At 41.9% G+C, this 16,674-nt stretch overlaps 1 protein-coding gene across 1 annotated transcript in view; it reads left to right on the top strand.

The window, feature by feature from the left end:
* Positions 1 to 16,674, top strand: part of LOC138371024 (sodium-coupled monocarboxylate transporter 1-like) — a 102,393-nt gene that overhangs the window by 65,479 nt on the left and 20,240 nt on the right. The window contains exons 5-7 of the mRNA XM_069335664.1: positions 357 to 569; positions 5,880 to 6,142; positions 7,561 to 7,748. Coding sequence (XP_069191765.1) covers positions 357 to 569; positions 5,880 to 6,142; positions 7,561 to 7,748 — 664 coding nt within the window. The remainder of the gene's footprint in view (positions 1 to 356; positions 570 to 5,879; positions 6,143 to 7,560; positions 7,749 to 16,674) is intronic.

Below are 16,674 nucleotides of genomic sequence, written 5' to 3'. Positions count from 1 at the left end.
CATGTTTGTGCTTTGTCATTTTGTTCTGTTCTATGTTGTATTTGTTTCCTTTTATTGTACATTTAAGCATGCTTGCATGTAAAAAAAAAAAAAAAAAAAAAAAGAGCCTGCAGAGTAAAGGTGATGGGGTGGCCATTCGGAAAACGTTTTGATCCATGGTCAAAACATTTCCGGACGTATGCCTGGCGGCTCGTAATGTTGAATGTGGTAGATGAGTAGTATACTGGCGTAGAAGGTGATAGGAAGGGGCAGAATTCACTGCTATGCAGGGGATAACCGTAACAGAATAAATTCAAATAAACAGGCATACAGATAAACAGAACACATAACAATAACAATTATGTGATTTCTTCCAGACAGTCATTATGTATGGCAGCATTATATTCATCATCATCAAGGGCACCTTAGACGTTGGAGGATTCAGCGCGGTGTGGGCGAGGAACGCGGAGAGCGGCCGGACACAGCTGATCGACTTCGACCCGGATCCCACCACCAGACACACCTTTTGGTCGCTTGTTATTGGAGGTTACTTTACCTGGATCTCTATCTATGGCGTCAACCAGGCGCAGGTACAGTCACTGCTTGTGTCTTTACCATGAAAACTCAACACTTCATGATATAATTTTCTGGGCACTCATTGTTCTCTTTATTATACTAGGAAAATTGTCACTCTAGATTTAATTTTGTGTAGGTAATGTTAAGGTCAGATTATCCTGGTCGATGCTTCACACATTTCTTACTGTACGTAAGTAGTTTGGACCAATTTGTCTAGTTGGGAATGTTAAATATTTGCATTCCAGTTCCGCACTGCAATGCACTCTGGTTGATTTTTCAAATGAAAACATTACCTAAAGTGATTTTTTATATTGATATTTAGTTTAAGTTTTTTCATCTATATATATTTTTGTGAGAGGAAATATTAGAAACAAATATTTTGTGAGCGGGGATTTTTTTACATAAATCTTACTGGATAATACTGGACACTAATTTCATTTAGTATTACCTTCCTTAAAATCTGAATATTTCAAACAGATTATCTCCCTCATTTGTTTAATATGATTTATATGAGCTAAATTGTTTTGTTTCTTATAATGCCATTATCTAGATGCTTAAGGCTTTGCAATGCAATTTGCACGAATCATTTCCCTAGTAACTCTGAGCACAGAGACTTGTGTTCTCGACCAATGGGAAAGCAGACGCCTGCTCACAGTTTTAAACAATAGTCGGATAAAAGTATTGTACTGCTGTTCATTTTTTGTTTAGCATGAATATTCCTACATGGGCCTTAAGCCTCTGGCTGGCCCATTAAATGTTACTCATTTCTTGTTTATTTAGGTTGCTGATGAGTATTTATGACTCGTTTCTTGGCTTCAATGAGATTATGTCTAATATGTTAACAACTTCCTCTGTTTATGTCATTATATTATATGGTTTGTATCTCTGTTCTGAGTTAGATAATGTTCCAGTGATCTGTCAGACATTTTTCGACAATTCTAACTTTTCCTCTTTTCTAGAACCTGTTAGCTTATTTCTCAAGCATATGGGTGTCCAAGCCTAATGCAATGTAAGTGCACTTCTGTTTTTGATTGTTACTTTTCGTTAAAAATTAATACTATATAGTTAGTAGAATTTTTGTACCCACTCGCTGATGTTGCAGCTGCTGCATTATGCTCACTGTATATCTTCTAGATTGCTCTATCTTAAATTGTTTTTAAATCTGTGCTTGATTTTGTAGTATGTAACCGTCTTTATTCTTGCTCATAGTTACAAGTTTTGCGGCTTCATCTGTAGTGTTATTTTATGGTATTCTTACATGGCACAAAATTGACATGTAGTCGATGATCATGATGTTTGAGTATTTGCATTAATCTTATATATTATATATACCTTATATATACATAGTTATATGTTCACCTTTCAATGCCCAATTAAAAAAGTTTAGTTTGCTGAGTGTTTAAGCAGACGTTCACTTGTTAGCAGTCCAAAATAGTATTATTACATCCTTAACAATGCTTTATAGAATGAAACTTGTCAGTATAAGTATCCAAGAGATAAAGACATTATTTAGGGAGATTTAGGTATTGACTTGACCCAATATTTTATGTACTGATACTTTAGATAAGGAACTAGGTGTATTTAGTCACTTAATGAACTGATTATCTTGAGAACTAGTTGCGGACAGATATGTAGATTTATAGGTACATAAATAGATAAATGGATAAATAGAACTCACAGAGGGATAGATGAATAAATAGAACTCACAGAGTGATGGCTGGATAAATAGATCTAGAATGGGATAAATAGAAAGATAGATGGATTACAAATGGACAGACAGATGGGAGAATATATGATTCATTAATATTCAAGAGCATATTACCATGCCTTTTGAATGGCTAGAATCTCTGTAAAGTTGAACCCCAGTTTGAGTCTCCAGCTAACTACAGAATTTCTTGATTTAACGACAGCTCCAGATTCTTGTTTCAGCTGATTTTTCTTCGAAATATGTAAAGCATCAGATACCACGTTTGCTGCTAATTAGCTCAGTGGTTACCTAGAGATAAATGGTTACATTGCTAAATATTATCCTGAGGAATATAAAATCAAATCAAATCAAGCTCTGATATCCATCCCACATATCAGAAAATGAAGTGAACACGTTGCGGTCCGTCCTGGAGCATTATCAAGTCGTGTAATAGAAGTGGAAGATATAGACTGATATAAGATATAAGAGAAAAAGTTGAGATGAATGAAAGAGAAAGATGAAGATAAGAATAAGATGCAAGGTAATAATAAAATAAAATAAAAACAGGATAAAGGTAAGAATAAGTTGAATAGAAAGCACAGGAGAAAATGACAAGAAAAGAGAAAAGGTATGAATCAAGTAAACAGCTAAAGTAAATTAAAAGTCTAAGGGTAGGGGAAGAAAAATGAATAAACACAGGAGAAAAGGATATAAATAAGAAAAAGCAAGAAAAATAGAGAGATACAAATAAATATAAAAAAATAAAATGGCAAGGAGCTTAATGGTAAAGTGAAAAATATAGTAACAAAGGATACAAAAAAGGAAAGAGAGCAAAGAGTGGGCAAAGTCAGATCATGTCAGATCACGTTTGTTAAGAAGGTTGAAGCATTTGATGATGTACTGTGAAAGGGAAGAGTCAACAACACAAAACCAGGACTAAGGTTCATGTTAGGTAGGTTGTGTATCATAGCCGATTCGACAAGTCTACGTCGGTGTAGAATAGAGGCAGGGAAGATTATTTTAGAAGACGTCCTAAATCTTGTAATTTCATCACCTATCGGATGATTAAAGTCCCTAACATGACATAAAACAGCATTGTTTGTGTTTGCAGAGAACACTTTTGTGGTGTTCCTTAAGTTTGTCATTCAGTGTACAGCTATCTTCACCGACACTCTCATAAAACTGCCCATACACAGAATAATAAATATCCAGGACGGACCGGAACATCGTCATTCCTTCCTTTTCTATGTTGTGGTTTGGATGTCAAATATTCTTCCACGTTATTGTGACACATCGTCGCCAAATCAATCACTGGTATGAATTTAAGCCTTATCACCCATAATCTTCAGACATTCTTGCACCATGAAATGGTAAGCACCACACTCAACACACAGCATACTCCGTTCTTAGCTATGAAATAAGAGTATCACCAGGATACTAAGCGCGTGAACTTCGAGACCAATGTAACTTAACTCACTTCTAGACCTTTGATGCTTGAATATAAGTTGCACAAGAGAATGTGTGTAGTGGGTATTTAGCATATTAAAATAATTAAACAGAGGGGCTGTGTGTTGTCTGAAGACGAAATTTTTTATAGCTCATATAGATGATTTTTGCTGGGTGATGATGGTTTTGAGGTAGTTTGCAGTAGTTGAAGCTTAAGCAACAATGTGTTCTACACACTCCTGGTCTCCTCACACTTCTGGTCTCCTCACACTCCTGGTCTCCTCACACTCCTGGTCTCCTCACACTCCTGCTCTCCTCACACTCCTGGTTTCCTCAAACTCCTGGTCTCCTCACACTCCTGGTCTCCTCACACTACTGGTCTCCTCACACTCCTGGTCACCTCACATTGCCACACTCCTCACACTACTCAGCCCGCTAGACCACACTGAATGTTCAAAAGAATTGAAAGTCATCAAACCCTTAACCCAATCCCTTAAACCGACAGACCCTTAATAGCATTCGGTGGTCAATTTTGGAGATAGATATTTGATCGAATCATCTCGCATGTTTAGTGTTGTCAGTGTTGAAGGTCGCTTGCTTAAGAGCGACTTGATAGTTTGATGACTACGTTCTAGAGATCCCTGTGAAGCAGGATGATAGGGTCTAGACAATACTTGAGTTATGTTGAACTCCTTGAGGGTTTTCTTAAATAACTCAGTGGTGAAGTTTGTGCCTCAATCGGTTTGAATCTTTTTGGAAAATCCGTACTGTGTGAACTTCGGCTTTCAGAAAAATACTTTGTAGAGCAGCTGTGTCTCTCAAAATGTTCACCTTGAACTTTCCATCAGAATCTCCACAGTTGGCTGAGACAGTTCCTGGATACACATGTCTGTTAAAAAAAAGAAAGATCAGAAGCTGGAACATCGGTATGCGTTATAGTCTTACAGGCTTGGAAGGTTGAGATTTAGGCCTAGGTGAATCGTTGCTAGTTTTACAGTGGGGATTGGTACATTTCTCGATGGTGTGTCCATACAATTTACAATACCTGCAGTAGAGTGTACAGTAAACATCGGCATGACTTACTTTAGTAGGGCTGGACCAAGATGGTTTACTGGAATAGGAACCATATGATTTGTGAATTAAACTATAGGTATCAGCCAACCGTGCACACCTACTGTGGTTCGTCTCCCCTTTATCTGAAAGGTAAAGACGTACGGGGGTAGGTACACGACACATAAATTCTTTCAGGAGTGTGAGGTTAATTAATTATGGAAAAGTGGTGATCTGGGCCGACTCCAGCCACTTCATAAAATACCTTGTCTTCCTCGGTCCATACTCTACACTGATGGTGGCACTGGCCAAATGATACAAAAATACGTTATAATATTGTTATTGAATTTTTCCTGTTTTATGTTGTCTGGCTTATTTGGATGAAGTGTAGTTAAGACAAAAATAGATGTTTTCATATTTATTGATAACCGAGGGTCAAAATCCAATATTCATATCCATAGTCAAGGACTGTAATAAAATATTACTTTGCTGACATGCTGTACTGAACCATTCGTAGACGACTTACATACCGTCAGGGTGATGGACATGACAGAAGCGGCCTCAGTGGGATCCACTTACGCTGGAGAGTCAATGCGATGGAAGCTGCCTATAACTGGTTTGACGGCTGCCATTGTTAGTACCATCGCCACACATGTACCAAGAGAATTGGAGCCTACAGATATACCAATATTTATTTCCAGGGATTACCAAAATGAACTAATTTTATTGTTAATTCAATCTGTAAAGGTTTCCTCAGCTATTCCAGTAATTTGTTTACAAGAAAAAATACTTTGCAGGAATGTGTATTAGTACATAAACGACACCAGTATTTTTGTAAGACATTGATTTGAACTATTACAGTGGTTAATCTCACGTTCTCTCTATGATCCAAGTTTTGTATTGATGAGTATTGACGAACAAATGATTTGTGAAATTTGGCAGCTTGCAGCTTCCGTCAACCTGCTTTCAAGTGAAAGGGAATTTGGAACCGATATTATATAAAATATCTTGGATGATATTTTATAAAATAAACATTGATGTATACTTTAGAACTCATTTGGTATTTTCCTTTGTAGTCATAATGCATCCTTAATAATTTAAGATATGCTCTCACATATGCATATATTTCTGATCCCCACAGGTGCAGCGATACCTTTGTGTCCAGACAAGACAAATGGCAGTCAACACCTTGTGGATCAACTTGGTAGGACTGGTGATTTTAATGGTTACCTGTTCCTTTGGGGGGATGGTTGTGTACGCCAAGTACTATCACTGTGACCCAGTCCGTGCTGGAGTTGTCACTAAGGAAGACCAGGTCTTCCCACTCTTCGTCATGGACACCCTCGGGCAGTGGAAGGGTCTTCCAGGACTGTTCGTTGCTGGCATATTCGCTGGAGCTCTCAGGTATGATTACTCCTCTAGTAATATTTTTATTATAAAAATCTGTGTGTATAAATCTGTGCAAACACTCCACGCAAATAGAAGGACACGGTCATTGGAACTCACTCACTAATGAATTAAAAAAAATGTCCAGCCTATGGCATATTCAAAAGTAAAACCAAAACGTTCCTAATTTCATCTTCATACTTTCCTACCTAGTCCGTCAAACTCACACTTTATCTTGTCCTACCTACTTCCCAATATTAGTACTTAAGACATATATCCTTACCAGTGTAATCTCCGCGGTCAACTTATGTTGTAGTTATTTGTTGATATAAAACCTTGCTACAGTGTACCTTTTCATCTTACCTGATATGTTAGATTAAGGACCTGCCCAAAACGCTATGTGTATTAGTGGCTTTGCAAGAATGTGAAAATACCAATCTTATGTAATCTCACCAACCCATTGTACCTTCTTGCCAAAAAATTATTATTAATAATTATAAAAGGAGCTATTTATATATATTTTGCAATACAGCAGTTTGTGGGATACAGTCATAACAGGATCGCTCTTGATAGTATCTGAGAGTGTACTTACAGACATCCAGAAATATATGAATTGATAATCATCTCATATTAAACAAATACATTTTTCAAAATCACACATCATATTAGCCAATTTGCTGTTTTATTAACACATTTAGGTACATCTGCATTTGTGTATCTACCCTAGCCTATATGAAAGGAAGTACGGTGTGTCTCAAGAACAAATGTTAAAAATTGTTACAAAATGTAATATTAAAAATCCCCATCTCGCAATATAATTAATCGCAAAGGCCTTATGATTAGTACTCTGCACTGGCAAAATTTTAATCCATAATGAGGATATCACCAAGAACGCCATAGTGAATAAGGTAGCAGTGATACTAAAAAGTCCCTATCATGCAGGATGGTTAGTCAAACATGGCAATGTGATCAGTAGCCTGCACAGGAAAATTTTGAGTGCATTATGAAGATATTCTCACGAACACGATTTTTTATTTTTTATTTATTTATATATACAAGAGTTCTTACATTCTTGTACAGCCACTAGCATGCATAGCATTTTGGGCAGGTCCCTAATCCTAGTATTCCACGGAATACGACCCATCAAATCGTTGAACAACCAGGTACCCATTTATATCTGGGTGAACAGAGGGTACAGTTAAGGATTGGGGCCAAGTAAACCCTCCCCAGTCAGAATACAAACCCAGGCCAGAGTGCATGCGAACCACCAAGCGAGTGTTTTACCACTACGCCACACAGACTGATGAAGTTAATAAAGTAATTGCAAAGCTCCAGCTACTTCATGCTGGTTGGTCTGAACTGTGTAATAACTAGGAATACAGTTCCATAGTGGGTGAGATAATAATCCAACTTGTTAATCTGTTGTTGTCTATCAGCACCGTTTCTTCCGGGATGAACTCCCTCGCAGCCATCGTGTTGGAGGACTTCGTCAAGAACGGGTGTTATCCAGGCATCTCAGACAAAGCCTGTACCTCGGTCTCCAGGGGCCTCTCCCTCTTCTTCGGTCTCCTTACTTTCGCTCTCGTCTTTGTGACGGAGCAACTTGGCAACATTTTATCTGTAAGTATGCACAAAGCTGGCTGGTGTTTAATCGTTTTTATACAACCCATTCTCATATCTCAAAGTATTTTCTAAGACATATTCACGATAGTATATATATCACATTTGCAGAAATTCCCAATTTTATTGGGAATGAAAGTCTCCAATACGTGGCTGTTATATTTACGTCCCTCAAATTTAATTCTCGAATCATGTTACCAACTAGATCCTTATCTAAATATATATGAAAATATGAAGGTTATTAAGGCAAATAATAATTCCAGTAAAGGTTCCACAATAGCTGCAATTAACTGTCTGCCTGGCAGTTGAGTTACTGATACAGCTCGTTTTCGATAATGCTCCAACGTTTTCTATAAAAATAGGTAGCCAGAGTTTAGGGTAAACAGTAACAGACTACTATCTAATACTATTACTAATCAAAGGGGGAATCCTGTTTCAACCATGACGACGAGCAGACGTCTGAACACCTACTTCACCTGGGGGCCACCAGCTCACATTCTGTTTCGTTATTTTGGATTTTGGTCCTGCCGTCTGGCTTTCCTATTCAACGGTCCAGATTATTACGACGTCTACCGTTCATATCGTCTTGAGTCACAGGATAGTTGATGGATATTGAACTTTTACTGGATAGTTCTTCAGGCGGGAAGACAGTGTCAGGCGCTGGCTTGGCCGAGAAGTGCCGGAAGTTGGCGGATTTCGGTGTGTCCTCAGTCTTGTTTGGCGGCTGGCTTCTGCTCTTCCAGAGGGCACTTGATGACATTTTGTGTTTTAGTTGGGGGCCGAGTTTTTGGTTTGCTCTCCAGTGTTCTCTGTGTTGGGTGGGGCCAGTGCTTACCTCTCTGAAGGACTCCTGGGGCTCCATAATCATCTGCCCATCTGTTTGTTTATTGGCCGCAAGTCCTCAAGTTTCCGCCGACAGCCATCATTCATTTCGCAATTAGGCTTTGCAATTAACCTTTTACTTATATGCCCTGGCATATAAGTAAAAGCCGACGATCGATCCCTCGATCGTCGTTGCCTCTAAATCAACAACAACCACAACATACCTAATCAAAGTAATAGTAACTGCAGAACTAAATTTTCAAGATTAGATTGTTGCTAAACTACAGATTTTCTTAGCCAACGAACCTAAGTTTTAATGCCTGAGAACAACACATCACTATCAGTGATGTTATACCCATAACGATTTACTGATGATTTTATATTTATTTATAAATAGTATTAATTAAGTTTGGGTTACAGTAGAGGTATTACTTATTAAAATCTTGTCAACTATGTTTTAATTGTATAATTTATTTTTAGTTATATATATTATATATATATATATATATATATATATATATATATATATATATATATATATATATATATATATATATATATATATATATATATATATATATATATATATATATATGTCGTACCTAGTAGCCAGAACTCACTTCTCAGCCTACTATGCAAGGCCCGATTTGCCTAATAAGCCAAGTTTTCATGAATTAATGTTTTTTTCGTCTACCTAACCTACCTAACCTAACCTAACCTAGCTTTTTTTGGCTACCTAACCTAACCTTACCTATATATATAGGTTAGGTTAGGTTAGGTAGGGTTGGTTAGGTTCGGTCATATATCTACGTTAATTTTAACTCCAATAAAAAAAAATTGACCTCATACATAGTGAAAAGGGTAGCTTTGTCATTTCATAAGAAAAAAATTATAGTAAATATATTAATTCAGGAAAACTTGGCTTATTAGGCAAATCGGGCCTTGAATAGTAGGCTGAGAAGTGAGTTCTGCCTACTACGTACGACATATATATATATATATATATATGTATATATATATATATATGTCGTACCTAGTAGCCAGAACTCACTTCTCAGCCTACTATGCAAGGCCCGATTTGCCTAATAAGCCTAGTTTTCATGAATTAATGTTTTTTCGACTACCTAACCTACCTAACCTAACCTAACCTAACGTTTTCGGCTACCTAACCTAACCTAACCTATAAAGATAGGTTAGGTTAGGTTAGGTAGGGTTGGTTAGGTTCGGTCATATATCTACGTTAATTTTAACTCCAATAAAAAAAAATTGACCTCATACATAATGAAATGGGTAGCTTTATCATTTCATAAGAAAAAAAATTGAGAAAATATATTAATTCAGTAAAACTTGGCTTATTAGGCAAATCAGGCCTTGCATAGTAGGCTGAGAAGTGAGTTCTGGCTACTAGGTACTATATATATATATATATATATATATATATATATATATATATATATATATATGTCGTACCTAGTAGCCAGAACGCACTTCTCGGCCTACTATGCAAGGCCCGATTTGCCTAATAAGCCAAGTTTTCCTGAATTAATATATTTTCTCAAATTTTTTCTTATAAAATGATAAAGCTACCCATTTCATTATGAATGAGGTCAATTTTTTTTTATTGGAGTTAAAATTAACGTAGATATATGACCGAACCTAACCAACCCTACCTAACCTAACCTAACCTATCTTTATAGGTTAGGTTAGGTTAGGTAGCCGAAAAAGTTAGGTTAGGTTAGGTTAGGTAGGTTAGGTAGTCGAAAAACAATTAATTCATGAAAACTTGGCTTATTAGGCAAATTGGGCCTTGCATAGTAGGCTGAGAAGTGCGTTCTGGCTACTAGGTACGACATATATATATATATATATATATATATATATATATATATATATATATATATATATATATATATATATATATATATATATATATATATATATATATATATATTGTTACGATAATCTCCTTCAAGAGAGATTTTGCCTGCTCTTTCCTATCATTATGTTACTTCAGTACATCTACAACATCTAGATACTTCAATCAAGAGTAGTACATATTTAGTAGAATACGTTTCTGCCAGGCGTATACATACCCTACACTCGCTCTCCACCTCCCCCCCCCCCCCCCATCGCTGTCGCCACTCCACCTTCGTCGATCACCAAACCACCACTTTCAGCCAGCACGCGTCCCATTGGAGAATCGTCGTCTGCACTCGACTTCAGCGCCATCTGCATAGCCGATGACTGAGCGTGAACGAGACATTGGATTTAGAATATTCTGTGCTCTCAAAGCTGACACACCTATCTAATATACGCTCTGTGTAATAGAGGATGTGTTCAGCCAGCAAATATTCTCAGCACCTTTTAATTCATTTTTTGTCTTATTCATTATAGAGTAACGTAACCATTGTTTTATTTTACATGATTTTTTGACTTTGTAATCTTGTTTATTTGCACTGTACATAACCAAGGGATTAACTTTGTTCATATTTGTTTTCAAGTTAAAGTTTCATTGTTCATACGATTTGTTCTGCGTGTTTTTCCCTTACTTTACCACAGGAGGCAACAGCCAAGCAGTCAACTTTTTTTTTTTTGTATATGTGATTGGCATTGACCCCAGTCATTGGGAGGACTGCCGAACACCTACACTTTTTTTTCCATCACAATATATAAATGAATAAATAATAATAAATGCTTATTTGGGTAAGGTACGTACATACAGGAGATTTTACAAAGATTGATGGATTTATAGGTAGAGCTAGTACGTACAATGCCTAAAGCCACTATTACGCAAAGCGTTTCGGGCATGAAAAACATTAATGACTATAGCTTAATACTAATTGAGTATATGGAATAAACTGTGTTGAGAACAAATATAAATAGAGATAAAAAGGGGGGAACATGGCTGAAAAAGCAGCACAATTACAATTAGGTCGACAAACAGCATTGTTTAAAAAAACAAAACCAGACATGGTTTGACAATAGAGGGGTAAGGTAGGTTACAGGGAATTTATTAGGTAGTGCTTCGTTTTTATCTTAAACTGGTTGAGAAAGGTACAGTCTTTAACATGGTTGGGAAGGTCATTCCACATTCTGGGTCCCTTCATTTGTAGAGCATTTCAAGTTTGATTAAGTCGTACTCTTGGAATATCAAAACTGTGTATATTTCTGGTGTGGTGCTCATGGGTTCTGTTACAACCTTTAATGAAGCTTCTGAGGTCATGATTGGCATTACAGTTCAGCGTTTTATATATGTATAATACACTTGAGAGAATGTGAAGGGACTTAATATCTAACATATTCAGAGATTTGAGTAGGGGTACCGCCCCCCTCCCCGCTCAGCTCGTTGTCGCCGTCTGGGGGCTTAGTGGGCGGCTGCCGGAGTGTGATGCTCCTTGGGACAGTCCTCTGTCCTTTTCTAGCCTTGTGCTCCTGCTGCCGTCCTCTCCAATTCTGCTGGGCATCTTTTCCTTTTCCTTCTGTTTCGTTTTTCTCCCCCCTCTTCTCCTATCTGCTTGCCGTTTCCTGCCGACCTTTTGCTCGTTCTGGTTCTTCCCTTGGACTTCTTCTACTTTGACGCCCGGGTGCTTGAGGAGGCATACTCTTGCACCCGTAGAACTGCAGTACCCGACGTCGAGAGCGAGGGGAACCTTTTATTGTCAATCCCCACTTCGTCACTGAACCCGATCTCGACGGACTGTCGGTTTCTTAAGGTGGCGTTTGTGGGGCGTATACTCACGACGCACCCCTAGGAGGCCCCGACAAGATCGGCGATAGCTTCTTGTTGGGTGTCCTGCCTCTAATTGTGGCTCCATGGTGGGTGTGGGGGCACATTCGTGAGTGAATTCGTAATTTCGTCAAGATGATAACCCCTGTTTCGGCTGCTTTTGGCTTACCTTTTCAGGCTCGTGGGGTGGGCGACCAAGCCCCCGAGTCGGTCCGTATTGGAAGACCGGGCTCTGTAGCCTCCGCTGCATTGGGCCCCGACCTTGCTCCTCCTTTGGCCTCTCTGACTCCTTCCCCTGGCTCCCCTCCCTCCTCTGTGGTTGGGTCGAGCCCCAAGCCCCCAGTGGTGACTACCTCGTCCCCTGGCGCGGCTCCTTCTCTAGTTGTAACTACTGCGCCTTTTAACCCCTCTCTCTCTGGGGGTTCTCACCGCCGTTCTCGTCACGGCCGCCCTCGCTCGATTCCTTCCAGTTCTGCTACCTATCAAGCCTTGTTTGGTCCCGCTTCGTGGGCCAAATATTTTGATCTCCTCCCTCTTGATTCTGCGCCTCCTGATGATTTCTCCCTTCATCGATATCTCATTGATTCCGTGGATGCCTCCATTACTTTTAACCCCACTCGTCTCGGTACGCGTGTCGTTGCTGCTCCTTCTCAGGATGCTGCTTCCCGCTTGGCTGCCTTATCCTGCCTTGGCGAGACCCCCGTTCGGGTCTCGAAGAACGTTCAGTTGAATGCCAGTGTTGGCACTATTTTGCTCCCGCCCCATGTTGCGACCGGTGTTCGGGACCTACGCGACTGCCACGACGATATTCGACATATCCTCGCTGCCCAGGGCCATTCTATTCTCCAGGTGGACACGTTTACTCGTCCCCCTCGTGGTAGTCGCCGTCAACCCCTCCGGGTTGTGAAGATTACCTTTGATGGTAGGACCCTTCCACCCTCTGTCATTCTTGCTGGTGCCAGGTGCTCTGTCCAGGAGTACATTCCTTCTCCTCGGCTCTGCAACAAGTGCTGGAGGTTTGGGCATGGTGCCCTCCGCTGCTCCGGGACTGTCTCTCTCTGTCCTTTGTGTGGTGGCGAAGGTCACTCTAAGTCGGAGTGCGCTTCTCCCCAGGCTCGTTGCCTCAACTGCGGTGAGGCCCATCCTACCTTCTCCCGTGCGTGTGTCCATTACAAGCTTGAGGCAGCCGTCCTCAACTTGAAGCACCGGGAGCGTTTATCTTTTCCTGAGGCGAGGCGCCAGGTTCGCCGGCTCCCGCCTTATGCTAATATCTCTTATGCTCGCGTGTTGCGCTCTTCCTCTCCTCGTCCTTCCCGCCTTCCTCAGACTCGCAACCGTTTCCAGGCCTTGGACCCTGATGCGCCCACTGCCCCCTCCTCTGTCCCTTTGGGTTCTCTCCCGAAGGGTCCTCCTCCTGGTCCTCTGTCTGGGGTTCCCCTTCCTTCTACCCGGTCTGTCGTGTCTTCTGTGTCTCCTTCCTCGTCCCCCTCCAATCCTCCTTCCCATCCTCTTCCTCCATCTATCGGCTCTCCCCGCCGCCTGTCGGTGCGGGCGGATGTCCATCGCTCTCCTAACGGCCGTCGTGTGTGCTCTCGTTCGGCTTCTCCTGTTGAGACACTGGAATCCGTTGCCCGGTACGTAGTTGCTGGGACACCGGTCTCTTTAAGTCAGAAGCGTAAGCCTGGCTCCTCTCCTTCCTCTTCCCCGGCGGGTAAGAAGGCTTCGCTTTCTTCCTCAGCTCCTCCTTCTGGCTCTGTTGCTCCTTCCACTCCCGTTTCCGTGCTTGCGCCCCCTGTTCCCGCTATGGAGGTTTCTTTGGCCCCTGCTTCCCTTTCGGTTGCTGCTCTTGCTGGGGTGCGCTCCTCTCTTTCTACTCCCCCTCTTCCTGCTGCTGTCCTTGACTGCTCCTCTCCGTTGTCTCCTCCTCCTCCTCCTCCTCCTCCTCCGGACCCTGCCCGCCCACCTCTGATCTGTTCTCCCGTTTCCTTCCCTCCGTCTTTGCTCAGTTTACCCATGCCCCCTAACCCTGACTTTGCTGACCCTGATCCCGACCCTGATATTCTTTAACGTGCTCTGTTGGTCTTTCGCCTTTGTTTCTTCCTTGTTCTCTGTTTTTGTCCTTTCTCTTCTCGTCGTTGTCCATTCTTCAATGGAACGTTCGAGGTTATTACGCCAATTTCCTCGAACTCCAACTTCTGGTTTCGCGGTTTTCGCCCCTTTGTGTCTGTCTCCAGGAGCCGATGCTTGGTGCTCGTCCTGGTCGTTTTCGTGGCTATTCCTTTCTCTCCCCCCCCCCAGCCATTGCTGGGGCTTCTAATTCTTCTGCTCTCTTGATTCGGGCTGATGTTCCCTTTGTTCCTTTACTTTTTCCTTCGCCTCTCCATTGTTCTGCTGCTCGTATCTTTGTGGGGAAATGGTACACAGTTTGTTCCATTTATCTCCCCCCGAGTGTCCCGCTCTCTCTTCCTGATTTGAAACACCTCCTAGACTCCTTGCCGGAGCCTGTGCTCCTGCTGGGTGACTTCAATTGTCGTCATTCTCTTTGGGGTGACGTTCTGACGAATACCCGGGGTCGCCTCCTTGAGCCGTTTCTCCTCTCTTCTTCCCTGTCTCTTCTGAATTCTGGTGAGCCCACTCATTTGGACTCTCGAACTCGTACCCTTTCTTGTCTTGATCTTTCTCTCTGCTCTTCTTCTCTTTACTTAGATTTCACATGGCAGGTTCTTGATGACCTCCATGGAAGTGATCATTTCCCCATCCTTGTTTCCTTTTTCTCTTTTCGCCCTTCCCTCTCTTTCCCTAGGTGGCAGTTTGCTAAGGCGGACTGGACCCTATTTTCCCTCAGTGCTACTCTCTCTGACCTCTCCCTTCTGCCCCTCTCTCGCGCTCTCCTCCTTTTTCATGACACTGTCTTCGACGCTGCCCTCTGCTCTATTCCTCGCTCTTCCTCTCGGGGTCCACGGAAGTGCGTTCCCTGGTGGAATGCGGACTGTGCTCGGGCTGTCCGCTGTAAGCGTGCAGCCTGGAAGAAGCACCGCCGTAGGCAGACGACCGATTCTTTTCTTTTCTTTCGGAAAGCGAGTGCGGTGGCCCGTAGGGTCATCCGTACGGCTAAACGTGAATGTTGGGCATCTTATGTCTCGACAATTACGTCCGAAACCCCTCTGGCCCAGATCTGGAAGCGTATCCGCAAGATAGCGGGTAAGTTCGTTCCCGATGTTTCACCGGTCCTTCACCTCCATGATACTCTTGTGGCGGACCCGTTGCAGGTCGCTTTCGAACTGGGTTCCCACTTTTCTTCTGTTAGCTCTGGTCTTCATCTTCCCCAATCTTTCCTTCTTCGTAAACCTGTCCTTGAGTCTCGTCCTTTAGATTTCTGCACTCATCTTCAGCTTCCCTATAATGATCCCTTCTCTCTCTCTGAACTTCGTTCTGCCCTGGCCCTCTGCGGTTCTACGGCGGCGGGCTCCGATGGTATTCATTATGAGATGCTTCGCCATCTCCCTCCGAGCACGTCTCAGTATTTACTGAGTCTGTATAATCGGATCTGGGAGTCGTCGTCAGTCCCTGAGGACTGGCTCGATGCCGTTGTCCTCCCTGTTCGCAAACCGGGGTCTCTGGGTACTTCCCCTAAGGACTTTCGCCCTATTGCTCTCACAAGTTGTGTCTGCAAACTCTTTGAACGTATGGTTAACGTTCGTCTGATGTGGTTCCTGGAACACCATCACCTCCTCTCCCCTTCTCAATTTGGCTTCCGCAAGTGCCGCAGCACGACAGATGTCCTGGTGAACTTGGAGGTCTATATACGTACTGCTTTTGCTGCGAAGACCTCCGTTGTTGCCGTCCTTTTTGACCTAGAAAAGGCTTACGACACCACTTGGCGTTATCATATCCTATCTCAACTTCATTCTTTTGGCCTTCGTGGTCATCTCCCTCTCTTTCTCCGCAGCTTCCTCTCTCGTCGTTCCTTTCGGGTGCGCCTTGGTACCGCTCTCTCTCCCTCTTTTCAGCAATACGAAGGTGTGCCCCAGGGTAGTGTTCTGAGCACTACTCTTTTTCTGGTTGCCCTCAATGGTCTTCTTTCCTCTCTTCCTTCTGGTGTCTTCTCCGCTCTCTATGTCGATGATCTTACCCTTTGTTGTCAGGGTGATGATTCGCCTCTCCTTCAACGCCGGCTTCAACTTGCGATTGATGCCGTGTCGTCTTGGGCCACAGGTCATGGCTTCAAGTTCTCTACTTCTAAGACTTGTGCCATGACTTTTACGCGGAAACGGGTTGTTCTTCGTCCCTCTTTGACACTTTATGGTCATCCCCTTGAATACAAAGATTCCGCGAAGCTTTTGGGGTTATTCCTTGACACTCGTTTGTCTTGGTCTCCCCA

This window comes from Procambarus clarkii, chromosome 34 (assembly GCF_040958095.1).
Source record: "Procambarus clarkii isolate CNS0578487 chromosome 34, FALCON_Pclarkii_2.0, whole genome shotgun sequence".
Classification (NCBI taxonomy): Eukaryota; Metazoa; Arthropoda; class Malacostraca; order Decapoda; family Cambaridae; genus Procambarus; species Procambarus clarkii.
This window is presented reverse-complemented; position numbering and strand designations above follow the sequence as displayed.